At 41.0% G+C, this 14,159-nt stretch overlaps 1 protein-coding gene across 1 annotated transcript in view; it reads left to right on the forward strand.

Annotated features, from left to right (window-relative positions):
* wdr27 (WD repeat domain 27) overlaps positions 1 to 14,159 on the forward strand; it is a 45,935-nt gene that overhangs the window by 343 nt on the left and 31,433 nt on the right. The window contains exons 2-12 of the mRNA XM_056436214.1: positions 145 to 286; positions 2,040 to 2,164; positions 2,470 to 2,583; positions 2,707 to 2,758; positions 2,959 to 3,029; positions 3,122 to 3,236; positions 3,419 to 3,512; positions 5,330 to 5,421; positions 5,614 to 5,678; positions 12,134 to 12,246; positions 13,247 to 13,323. Coding sequence (XP_056292189.1) covers positions 145 to 286; positions 2,040 to 2,164; positions 2,470 to 2,583; positions 2,707 to 2,758; positions 2,959 to 3,029; positions 3,122 to 3,236; positions 3,419 to 3,512; positions 5,330 to 5,421; positions 5,614 to 5,678; positions 12,134 to 12,246; positions 13,247 to 13,323 — 1,060 coding nt within the window. The remainder of the gene's footprint in view (positions 1 to 144; positions 287 to 2,039; positions 2,165 to 2,469; positions 2,584 to 2,706; positions 2,759 to 2,958; positions 3,030 to 3,121; positions 3,237 to 3,418; positions 3,513 to 5,329; positions 5,422 to 5,613; positions 5,679 to 12,133; positions 12,247 to 13,246; positions 13,324 to 14,159) is intronic.

Consider the following 14,159-nt stretch of genomic DNA (forward strand, 5'->3'; position numbering starts at 1 on the left):
TGGTAAGACAAAATAACATCCAGTCATGTCATTTTATTGTTTTTTAGATGGAGAAAGACACGATTAATCTCTAATTCATCACACAGGAGCCCCACAAGGAGTTTGTTCAAATGTATTTCATTAAAGTCTCATGTTGGTCCACAGCCCCTGATGCTCACTGGCCACCATGGCGAGGTCAGTGCCATGACTTTTGGAAAAAGAAGCAGTCCTGTTCTGCTCTGCTCGGCCTCCGCTGACTATATCATTGTCTGGGATATTGAATTGTGCCAGTTGAGAACACAGGAGGGTGAGAACATATGTATGTGTGTATGTGCAATGCATTCCACTGTAATGTTGCTCCCCTGAATCAGGGTCTGGTCCGTTGTCTTCAACATTAATTTAGTTTAGTTCTGTTTATTTAGTTCTGAATTCAACATTTTCCCTACACCTTCATTATAAGAACACCCTACCAGTTTAATTCATGTTCTTGACACATATCCAGTGAGTCAATGTCCAAACAGGAAGGTATATTTGGGTGAGGGTCCCATTTAATGAACCAATATGATGTCACAGACATAAATAGATCACTGTGATGAGATGAACATGACTGTGAAGTAATCCAGATAATTTGCTGTTCAACTGAGTTACATGATTAAGATTACAATTCCAATGTCTGTTTAAACAAGTTTCCTCCACCTATGCTCACCCATCTTCTTGTTCACCTGTAACCTTGAAACACCTGACTAACATCCCCTGACCAGTGTTACCTCATTGACTAGTCGGTGCATACTACCATCTAGTGGTCACAATGATGTCGTACATCAGCATACCAAACTATACCTAGAACATAACTAGAATGGGCACTCGGTAGAGCGCATACCTTCGCATATCACAACATTGGGCATTGAATTATGAACATTTTGGCATTAGTTGCATGCCAATTGGATATAAATTGACCGTGCTATGGTAAAAAGAAGATTTTGACCTTTCCATGACCTTGACCTTTGACCCGATTGATCCCAAAATCTAATCAAATGGTCCCTGGATAATAACCAATCATCCCACCAAATTTCATGCGATTCAAGAAGATGTTTACCTTTTCATGACCTTGACCTTTGACCTGATCGATCCCAAAATCTAATCAAATGGTCCCCGGATAATAACCAATCATCCCACCAAATTTCATGCGATTCGGTTTAAAACTTTTCTTGTTATGTGAATAACACGCATACAAATAAATAAATAAATAAATACACGGCGATCAAAACATAACCTTCCGCATTTTCAATGCGAAGGTAACTAGAACGGGCACTCGGTAGAGCGCATACCTTCGCATATCACAACATTGGGCATTGAATTATGAACATTTTGGCATTAGTTGCATGCCAATTGGATATAAATTGACCGTGCTATGGTAAAAAGAAGATTTGGACCTATCCATGACCTTGACCTTTGACCCGATTGATCCCAAAATCTAATCAAATGGTCCCCGGATAATAATAATAATAATAATAATAATAATCATTTATTTTATATATATATCAAGGCATGACCGACATCCCAGTCGCTTACAGAGTCCAGTAGTCACACACACAGTCATCCCGTGTGGTGGTGGTAAGCTTAGCCCCAGCTGCCCTGCTGCAGAGACTGAGGGAAGCGGCAGCAATCAATCACCCACCCCCTCCGACCACCACCAACACTCATTCACATCCAAATTTCATGCGATTCAAGAAGATGTTGACCTTTTCATGACCTTGACCTTTGACCCGATCGATCCCAAAATCGAATCAAATGGTCCCCGATAATAACCAATCATCCCACCAAATTTCATGCGATTCGGTTTAAAACTTTTTTTGTTATGCGAATAACACGCATACAAATAAATAAATACACGGCGATCAAAACATAACCTTCCGCATTTTCAATGCGAAGGTAATTAACCTGCTAAACGGCTCCTGCAACCTGCGAATCATGGAGCATCCTTGTTGCACATAATATCCCTTAACAGGTCATTAATATAGGTCACCCATATGGCCATGCACTTATTAATTTGTTTGCAGGTAAAGTTGCAGCTGGAACAGTTATTGGGACTCTACTGGGAGAAGTGGTCCATCTTTCATTCTGTTTCTCTGATGAACGAGTGGCAGCATGCGCAGGAGCAACTGTATATATTCTCAGCTCAAAGGTACAAGATGATGCACATTTTCACAGTTCCCCTTGGTGCATGTACATAACATATAATGTATTCAGCAGACATGCTGAATACATTTGAGGTCATGGGTTGGCATTATATGTTGACTCAGGATGAGCAATATAGCAAGAGACGTGCTTGAGCATGAAAAAAACATAAAAAAGACAAATGACCAATTATTCAACAAAGAGGCGGCATCAAATATAAGATGTGTAATATTGTTTCTGCGTGATGGTTTCGTAGCCATTCTAGGTCATCACTTTATCTTATCCAAGTTGTATTATTGCTTTCCACATTAGAGACCGGAAGTGATCTCCACGTTGACCTGCCACCTCGGACCTTTAACATCAGCAGAGTTCTGTCCCTGGAATAAAGACATTCTTGTCACCACATCAGAGGACCGCACTTTCAAAGTACTAAATTAAAATGTGCAAATGATAGAGTAAAATGTATCACACTTTTGATTAATACAAATATTTCACACGCTGTAATTGAGTTTTGGTAACTAGAAACTACTTTGTCCTGTCTCTTTTCAGGTGTGGGATTTAAAAACTGAAGCTGTTTGCTACCAGTCGTTTGTACTTTCAGGTTTGATCTTACTATTATAATCACAATTATCAGTGGAATCTATTGCAAATCAGGATCTGTTAGTATATGATTTAGCTAAAATTAAATATTGTCACGGCTTATCATTAAATGGCATGTTTTGTAAAGTGTCTGCTGTAAAGAAGTCAGGGCTTGCAAAATGATTGAAACATACCTAAAGCCAAGTCTCTTTAATTCTTTAGCCTCTCCACTGCTCAGTGTGTTCCTCCTAGAGGAGAACAGGCACATTATCACGGGCTCAACTGATGGACAGGTTAGTGATGCACCCCGTCTTTAACAGCTCATGATCACTCAGAGGAGTACATTCCACAAGCTGAGTAACACACCTGTACCTGTTTGGTTTAGCTGTGGTGCTTTTCTCTTCCCGATGACCACAAGTGTCTCCTGGTGACCAAAATAGACCTTCAAAAGGTGGAAAAAATACATCAAATGCACCGAGGGACTGTGAAAGATCAAGCAGGTGATGTTAATGATCTCAAACAATCAATGACAGAGAATATCTAGTACTGACTTTGGGATACTTTTGATTAAACCCTTTTCCATAAATCCTTTATCTCTTTTCAACGACATGGCTGACAGAAAAAAATTCATTAGAATTACTTTGACACTGCCATTTCTAATATGTTCTTGCAGCGTTCACAGAACAATCAGCTGAAGATGAAGTGAAGACTTCAAAACCTGTCCTCAGAATGGCTTTGTGTAACTCGTTCACTGACGCCAGTAGTGAGCATAAAACGTAAGTGCATGATCTCCATACCTTTGATAAACAGTGTGAAACGTTATAGTAGGTCCAGGATTTCTGGATCATGGAGACTCCTGACTCAGCGATACACTGGTCGCATCCCAGACCGCTCATGTTTAGCTGCGGTTATTGCAGAAGCGTTAACTTGATGCTGAAGGTTTGTCCTGCTGTGTCAGAGAGATCTATAATGGGCAGTGAGCAAAATTATCCACTTCCGCTTTCCCAAACCAGGAATGTGGAGAGCCCTCAGAGACGACAGGTGCTCTGAGGGCCACACCCACAGTCTGTTGATGTAAGCCATCATGGTCTTGTTGGTGGTTCTCAGTAACATGCGCTGAAGAGGAAAAGAAACAGTCAGGCTGCGGCGTGCACTTCCTTATATATACAGTGGGTACGGAAAATATTCAGACCCCTTTAAATTGTTCACTCTCTGTTTCATTGCAGCCATTTGCTAAAATTCAACAAAAAAAAATATTTCTCATTAATAAATGCACCCCATCTTGATAGAAAAAAACAGAAATGTAGACATTTTTGCAAATTTACTAAAAAAGAAAAACTGAAATATCCCTTGGTCATAAGTATTCAGACCCTCTACTGTGGGCTGCACACATATCCGGGTAGGCACGTCCAAGTGGCCGGATACACTTGTATACATGTTCTGAGGGCAAATGCATACTTGTGATTGGAGGAGAATGTTATCCATAGTGTCCAGTACAGGGCTCCACCTGCATTTATGGACCGTTCCAAGATGGTTGGATGCATACATAGAGGGGAAAACCCATTGTCCAAGGTGAATTCCATCATGTCAGCAGAGACCAGTCTCACCCTCAAGTGCTCAAAATGATAAAGAACTGCTTTACTTCATTTGTGACAAGGAATATTGTCAGTGAAGCGAGACGTGATACTGCCAACACTGCTGCCATTCTCATGAGCTCAATTTGCTCTTATTTCCACAAGGTCAAATTGTATGTGATCCAGGAAATGTTCATGAAATCAATGCAAACACAGTTATGAAAATAAAATACCTGCACATGTATGCCAGTAACACTTTGTAGATGTCATATAGACAGAACAATCCGGAACTGAATGCCACATCTCTATGGGTTACTTGCTGCATGTTTCCTTGCAGTCGCAGACAACTTCAAAGGAAACTTCTCACATCACAGGAAGCTGTGCGGACTCGTAGCATAATCTGTTCCATGCTGTTAAAACATTTGATGTTATGACAGGAAGCAGGATAACTTTTTACTTTGCCTAAAACACCTAAAGGTCCAGTGCTAATGTTATATTGTTAAAGCCACTATGTGTAGAATTTAGAATAACGTCTTTGGCGCCCCCCAGTGGTAGAATACAAAGAATCCCATTGTGCCTCACAGCAATGAACGCTACTCACTGGACAAAACGATCTCTTTGAATTGTGCAATCATCACACTCACTTCCTCACACAATGACTTTTATTGTCTCCATCCTGTACAGAAGCACATGCTCAGCGTGAACATAATGATGCACTAAAATACAACATTGTGTGGACACTATTATAGCCTCAGCATGTAGCTCAGGAAGTGGAGCAAAAAGATCCTTCAAACTAAGTTTCCACTGGCAGCAGTTTCCATCTTGCTGAGTGTACATAGTTTCGGCTACTGAGTGAAAGGAAACTTGAATAAAAAACTCTCGTCCTATGGTGTGCATGCCCCGCCACTCCACCACATAAGTATGTTGTTCTTGAGTGTGTGGTTACATTGTCTTTCCCACAAAAATTAATGTTTTTAAGGGGTTTGTTTTCCCATACTTTTCTGTGTTGGCTCCTGCAGGGACAACAGCTGTTTATGTATTGGGAGCTTTGATGGCCTGTATGTGGTGGATCTGGCTACCTCAGAACTCCTCACAGCAATATATTTCAAAGGTATGCTGGTGGTGGTGTGACTTCTCCTCTTGCTACTGTACCGCTGTGGTATCTTTTAAGCATTTATGCACAACCAGTACAACATCCCTCTACTTTCTCTACAAGATCATCTTTCTAAGAAACACCGATTTATTTAGAAATCTGAAGAAGATTTACAGACACCAAACTCATGACTGATGTTCATTCTTCTAGACTGCCCCAGCTTGAGCATCACAATGGCGGGGTCCTGGTCCATCTCTCCCGGCTGGGATGACTCCGTGAGTAATGCCAATAATGTCTTGAATAACCACATGAAGACATGTCGCTCTATCGTCCTTTCTCCTGGACTTTTATCATTGAATTGGTCCAGGATATTTTATGAACTAAAAAAGGACCGTATTCAATCTTTAATCAGATTTTTCTCATGTCGCAATTGACCCTTTGAGTCAGACGATCAGGGATGGCTTCTTCTGTCATTTCTGGTGAATATTGCAAGTTTAAGATGATAAAAGCTTTTTTTCAGTTTCAGGTCAACCCCTGACCTTGTCTCGATCGTATGAACCAATGAATTATGTCCCCTTTTCACTATCCACTCTCATACCTGCAAACTTGTCACTGAAATAGGTCATCCACGGGAATAGTGTAGATCTGAAGAGTTCTTGTTTGGGGGGGGGGGGGGGTCAACTGGCCGGCCGGCGCTTATGAGATTGGAATGCTGTCTGCACGCAATGCGCTGGTATCAGGTGTCATGATATTTATGGCAGGTATCGTATAGAAGTTATAATTTAGGATCATGACAACTAGGTAGAGGGAGGAACAGACTCATGGAACAGAATCTGAAACAGAATCATGGAACAGACTCATGGAACAGAATCTGAAACAGAATCATGGAACAGACTCATGGAACAGAATCTGAAACAGAATCATGGAACAGACTCATGGAACAGAATCATGGAACAGAATCATGGAACAGACTCATGGAACAGAATCATGGAACAGACTCATGGAACAGAATCATGGAACAGAATCATGAAACAATCATGGAACAGAATCATGGAGCAGACTCATGGAACAGACTCATGAAACAGAATTATGGAACAGACTCATGAAACAGACTCATGGAACAGACTCATGGAACAGAATCATGGAACAGACTCATGAAACAGAATCATGGAACAGACTCATGGAACAGAATCATGAAACAGAATTATGGAACAGACTCATGAAACAGACTCATGGAACAGACTCATGGAACAGAATCATGGAACAGACTCATGAAACAGAATCATGGAACAGAATCATGGAACAGAATCATGGAACAGACTCATGGAACAGAATCATGGAACAGACTCATGGAACAGACTCATGGAACAGACTCATGAAACAGAATCATGGAACAGACTCATGGAACAGAATCATGGAACAGACTCATGGAACAGACTCATGGAACAGACTCATGGAACAGAATCATGGAACAGACTCATGAAACAGAATCATGGAACAGACTCATGGAACAGAATCATGGAACAGACTCATGAAACAGAATTATGGAACAGACTCATGGAACAGACTCATGGAACAGAATCATGGAACAGACTCATGAAACAGAATCATGGAACAGACTCATGGAACAGAATCATGGAACAGACTCATGAAACAGAATTATGGAACAGACTCATGAAACAGACTCATGGAACAGACTCATGGAACAGAATCATGAAACAGAATCATGGAACAGAATCATGGAACAGAATCATGGAGCAGACTCATGGAACAGAATCATGGAACAGAATCATGGAACAGACTCATGGAACAGACTCATGGAACAGAATCATGGAACAGACTCATGGAACAGACTCATGGAACAGAATCATGGAACAGACTCATGAAACAGAATCATGGAACAGACTCATGGAACAGAATCATGGAACAGAATCATGGAACAGAATCATGGAACAGACTCATGGAACAGACTCATGGAACAGAATCATGGAACAGACTCATGGAACAGAATCATGAAACAGAATCATGGAACAGAATCATGGAGCAGACTCATGGAACAGACTCATGAAACAGAATTATGGAACAGACTCATGAAACAGACTCATGGAACAGACTCATGGAACAGAATCATGGAACAGACTCATGAAACAGAATCATGGAACAGACTCATGAAACAGACTCATGGAACAGACTCATGGAACAGAATCATGGAACAGACTCATGGAACAGAATCATGGAACAGAATCATGGAACAGAATCATGGAACAGAATCATGGAACAGAATCATGGAACAGACTCATGGAACAGAATCATGGAACAGACTCATGAAACAGAATCGTGGAACAGACTCATGGAACAGAATCATGGAACAGACTCATGGAACAGACTCATGGAACAGAATCATGGAACAGACTCATGGAACAGAATCATGGAACAGACTCATGGAACAGACTCATGGAACAGACTCATGGAACAGAATCATGGAACAGACTCATGGAACAGAATCATGAAACAGAATCATGGAACAGACTCATGGAACAGAATCATGGAACAGACTCATGAAACAGAATTATGGAACAGACTCATGGAACAGACTCATGGAACAGACTCATGAAACAGAATCATGGAACAGAATCATGGAACAGAATCATGGAACAGACTCATGGAACAGAATCATGGAACAGAATCATGGAACAGACTCATGGAACAGACTCATGGAACAGACTCATGAAACAGAATCATGGAACAGACTCATGGAACAGACTCATGGAACAGAATCATGGAACAGACTCATGGAACAGACTCATGAAACAGAATCATGGAACAGACTCATGGAACAGAATCATGGAACAGACTCATGGAACAGAATCATGGAACAGACTCATGGAACAGAATCATGGAACAGACTCATGGAACAGAATCATGGAACAGACTCATGGAACAGAATCATGGAACAGAATCATGGAACAGACTCATGGAACAGACTCATGGAACAGACTCATGGAACAGAATCATGGAACAGACTCATGGAACAGAATCATGGAACAGACTCATGAAACAGAATCATGGAACAGACTCATGGAACAGAATCATGGAACAGACTCATGGAACAGAATCATGGAACAGAATCATGGAACAGAATCATGGAACAGACTCATGGAACAGAATCATGGAACAGACTCATGGAACAGAATCATGGAACAGACTCATGGAACAGACTCATGGAACAGAATCATGGAACAGAATCATGGAACAGACTCATGAAACAGAATCATGGAACAGAATCATGGAACAGACTCATGGAACAGAATCATGGAACAGACTCATGGAACAGACTCATGGAACAGAATCATGGAACAGACTCATGGAACAGAATCATGGAACAGACTCATGGAACAGACTCATGGAACAGAATCATGGAACAGACTCATGGAACAGAATCATGGAACAGAATCATGGAACAGACTCATGGAACAGACTCATGGAACAGACTCATGAAACAGAATCATGGAACAGACTCATGGAACAGAATCATGGAACAGAATCATGGAACAGACTCATGAAACAGACTCATGGAACAGACTCATGGAACAGAATCATGGAACAGACTCATGGAACAGAATCATGGAACAGACTCATGGAACAGAATCATGGAACAGAATCATGGAACAGAATCATGGAACAGACTCATGAAACAGACTCATGGAACAGACTCATGGAACAGACTCATGGAACAGACTCATGGAACAGACTCATGGAACAGAATCATGGAACAGAATCATGGAACAGACTCATGGAACAGAATCATGGAACAGACTCATGGAACAGAATCATGGAACAGACTCATGGAACAGAATCATGGAACAGACTCATGGAACAGAATCATGGAACAGACTCATGGAACAGACTCATGGAACAGACTCATGGAACAGAATCATGGAACAGACTCATGGAACAGGCTCATGGAACAGACTCATGGAACAGAATCATGGAACAGGCTCATGGAACAGAATCATGGAACAGACTCATGAAACAGGCTCATGGAACAGGCTTATGGAACAGAATCATGGAACAGACTCATGGAACAGACTCATGGAACAGAATCATGGAACAGACTCATGGAACAGAATCATGGAACAGACTCATGGAACAGACTCATGGAACAGAATCATGGAACAGACTCATGGAACAGAATCATGGAACAGACTCATGGAACAGAATCATGGAACAGACTCATGAACAGAATCATGGAACAGACTCATGGAACAGAATCATGGAACAGACTCATGGAACAGAATCATGGAACAGACTCATGAAACAGAATCATGGAACAGACTAATGGAACAGACTCATGGAACAGACTCATGAAACAGAATCATGGAACAGACTCATGGAACAGAATCATGGAACAGACTCATGGAACAGAATCATGGAACAGACTCATGGAACAGACTCATGGAACAGACTCATGGAACAGAATCATGGAACAGACTCATGGAACAGACTCATGGAACAGACTCATGGAACAGAATCATGGAACAGACTCATGGAACAGATCATGGAACAGAATCATGGAACAGACTCATGGAACAGAATCATGGAACAGACTCATGGAACAGAATCATGGAACAGACTCATGAAACAGAATCATGGAACAGACTCATGGAACAGAATCATGGAACAGACTCATGGAACAGAATCATGGAACAGACTCATGGAACAGAATCATGGAACAGAATCATGGAACAGACTCATGGAACAGACTCATGGAACAGAATCATGGAACAGACTCATGGAACAGAATCATGGAACAGACTCATGAAACAGAATCATGGAACAGACTCATGAAACAGAATCATGGAACAGACTCATGGAACAGAATCATGGAACAGAATCATGGAACAGACTCATGGAACAGACTCATGGAACAGACTCATGGAACAGACTCATGGAACAGACTCATGAAACAGAATCATGGAACAGACTCATGGAACAGACTCATGGAACAGACTCATGGAACAGAATCATGGAACAGACTCATGGAACAGACTCATGGAACAGACTCATGAAACAGAATCATGGAACCGACTCATGAAACAGAATCATGGAACAGACTCATGAAACAGACTCATGGAACAGACTCATGAAACAGAATCATGGAACAGACTCATGGAACAGAATCATGGAACAGACTCATGGAACAGACTCATGGAACAGACTCATGGAACAGAATCATGGAACAGACTCATGGAACAGACTCATGGAACAGACTCATGGAACAGAATCATGGAACAGACTCATGGAACAGACTCATGGAACAGACTCATGGAACAGACTCATGGAACAGAATCATGGAACAGACTCATGGAACAGACTCATGGAACAGACTCATGGAACAGAATCATGGAACAGACTCATGGAACAGACTCATGGAACAGACTCATGAAACAGAATCATGGAACAGACTCATGGAACAGAATCCTGGAACAGAAACATGGAACAGAATCATGGAACAGAATCATGGAACAGAATCATGGAACAGACTCATGGAACAGAATCATGGAACAGAATCATGGAACAGACTCATGAAACAGAATCATGGAACAGACTCATGGAACAGAATCATGGAACAGACTCATGAAACAGAATCATGGAACAGACTCATGGAACAGAATCATGGAACAGACTCATGGAACAGAATCATGGAACAGACTCATGGAACAGAATCCTGGAACAGAATCCTGGAACAGAATCATGGAACAGAATCATTGAACAGAATCATGGAACAGACTCATGGAACAGAATCATGGAACAGACTCATGGAACAGAATCATGGAACAGACTCATGGAACAGAATCATGGAACAGACTCATGAAACAGAATCATGGAACAGACTCATGGAACAGAATCATGGAACAGACTCATGGAACAGACTCATGGAACAGACTCATGAAACAGAATCATGGAACAGACTCATGGAACAGAATCATGGAACAGAATCATGGAACAGACTCATGAAACAGACTCATGGAACAGACTCATGGAACAGAATCATGGAACAGAATCATGGAACAGACTCATGGAACCGACTCATGGAACAGACTCATGAAACAGACTCATGGAACAGACTCATGAAACAGAATCATGGAACAGAATCATGGAACAGACTCATGAAACAGACTCATGGAACAGACTCATGGAACAGAATCATGGAACAGACTCATGAAACAGAATCATGGAACAGAATCATGGAACAGACTCATGGAACAGAATCATGGAACAGAATCATGGAACCGACTCATGGAACAGACTCATGAAACAGACTCATGGAACAGACTCATGGAACAGACTCATGGAACAGACTCATGGAACAGACTCATGGAACAGAATCATGGAACAGACTCAAAGCTCAGCAGAGCACACAAGTCAAAAAAAGGAAGTTGGTTCATGAATGACTTTAACCATATTTTATATAATGACAATGTATAATAATGACAATTACTATTATTAGGGCCCGATCACTAAATTATTCAGAGGACCTTTTTTCTTAAAATGTTTGTTATTATTATTTAGATTTGCGGTCAGAGCAATCAAAAGACTGTAGTTATAAAAGCTTTGAGGTGTCATCAAACAACGTGGATGTGTTGTGGCGACAAAAAAAAGAGTCAATAATAATGCAATGACACAATTGTTTTAATATGAATCCATTCTCAAATTCCTTGTCACACAGATGGTGTTTCTTGTGAGCTCTTTGTTCACTCCCTGTGTCGTCCTGTTGGAGTTACGTCTCGGTGAGCTCAGGAGGACCCCGGCTCGTGGGGAAGGCTTTTCCATATTCCCCAGGTAAACCCGGAGTTTAGAGCACATATTTAGTGATGCTGCATCGGTTTATATATGTTGACTCCCATGAAAACAAAATGTCCTTTTGGCTTCAATTAAGAAATCAAAGTTACAAATCAGCTCTACGAGTAAAGTCAGTGTTTCATGGACACTTGGTCCTTCCATAGTCTTGTACACTGTACACCGGGGCTGGAAGCCAGGTTTCCTTAATAAAGAACAACCTGCTAAATACCATAGCACGTATTTTCAGCTGCTTGTAAATACTATTTAGTGATTATGTAATTTGTTCATTCAGGGGCACGAGTAGGCTACATGATAATATTATTGAGTGGCACTAGTACAAGAGAAAACAACATCTTTCTGTAGCTCATGTAATCATTTGGCTCCAGCCTGGAACCTGTCGGCTTCATGAATGACTAAACTCTGTCAACATGTTGTATATGTCTTAGCATTTAAATCCAATTAATTATGTACTGGATCTAAGAAAATAATCCAGAAATTCCTACTTATTACTTTCACAATAACATTGCTTTATGAAGGCCACGAATGAAAAAGAAAGGGCTCTGGGGAAGGAATACAATTAATTCAGGTATTACTGTCATAAATTAGTAATTAGCTAATAAAAACTGATCATTTCATTAACATCATCTGCTTTAACAAATGTGCAATTTATAAGCCAAAGAACAATCATGTCAGCTTGTTAAAATATGCAAAAAACAGTGCAGGTGCAGGTATGTGTTGTTTTCTTTGAGACACTGGTCAGCTGACCTCACCAGTATGTCGTACATATATAAATGTTTTTCAGTTGGCCTCCTGCCTGTAACTTGACTTCCATAGGAACTTGGCATATTAGAACTATTCTTGCCATCTGGTGTTTCATGAGTCAACAATATGGCACTGAGAATTAGAAGGACTAATAATCCACAAGGCTGGAAAATGCTTCGCTCCTATATTTCCAGTAACTCCTTCCCCATTGCACCCCTCCCTCCCGTTTGGTTTTCAGTTCTCCTCCACTGCTCGAGTCTCCTCTGAATGCCGAGTTAAAGAAGAGGGAGCCTGAGCATCCTCAAAAAAAAAAAGGTCAGCGTCTGAACCCTCACTCCCTTCTCCCTTATATGCACATAAAATAAAAAAGGAGCTATACTGCAGTTTGACGACTCTTGGTTTTAAAAGTATGACCCATTAATAGTTCTCTCCATATCTGGCTCTTTGTCTGTTTTTCTCAGACACTTCTCTTAAATTTGACTTATTATAGGTTTATAAAAAGTGTGTTTGGCTATTACAAGAGCTACTGAGAACCTCTTCGTTATCTTAAAATATGGAAGATCAAAAAGATTCCATACTTGGCATTGTGGGCAGTGTAGACGTGGCATTCATAATTAGTCAGGTTGACTTTAGTTTCCATGTGCCGCTTAGGCAGTGGCTACAAAGGATGCGACAGCAAGAGTACGAACCATTTACATTGTCATGAGTTAGCTCAGCTTGTTGTCCGCTTGCTTCTTGCAGTCGTGGATTCCTTTGTAAAGTGAGCCTATTTGTGGTTCTTCGGTGTATCATTAGGACCTGGCAGCTTGAAAGTATTCCGCTGGAGACCTGCAGTACAATATACTGTGGTTTACATGTTGCTCTTACAGAGGGCTACTGCTGAGGAAGCCAGTATTAAGTATTAGCCAGGCTCCCCACAGCTAGAGGGAAGGAAACTGCCAGTGCCAGACGAAGGAGGGGATCTTCAGGGGAGTCCAGAGGTGCTGCATGAATGCAGTCAGACCGCAAACCGCAAACATTTACAGACGATGCAACCCGCCACGGTGCCCTCATGCAACTTTGTATTCTATATATATATCTGTTGAATTGTATACAAATTAATGGATTTGAACAATTCAATTTAATACACTACCATTTCAATGTTTTTCTTT

The sequence above is a fragment of the Pseudoliparis swirei genome, chromosome 17, assembly GCF_029220125.1.
Source record: "Pseudoliparis swirei isolate HS2019 ecotype Mariana Trench chromosome 17, NWPU_hadal_v1, whole genome shotgun sequence".
Taxonomy (NCBI): domain Eukaryota; kingdom Metazoa; phylum Chordata; class Actinopteri; order Perciformes; family Liparidae; genus Pseudoliparis; species Pseudoliparis swirei.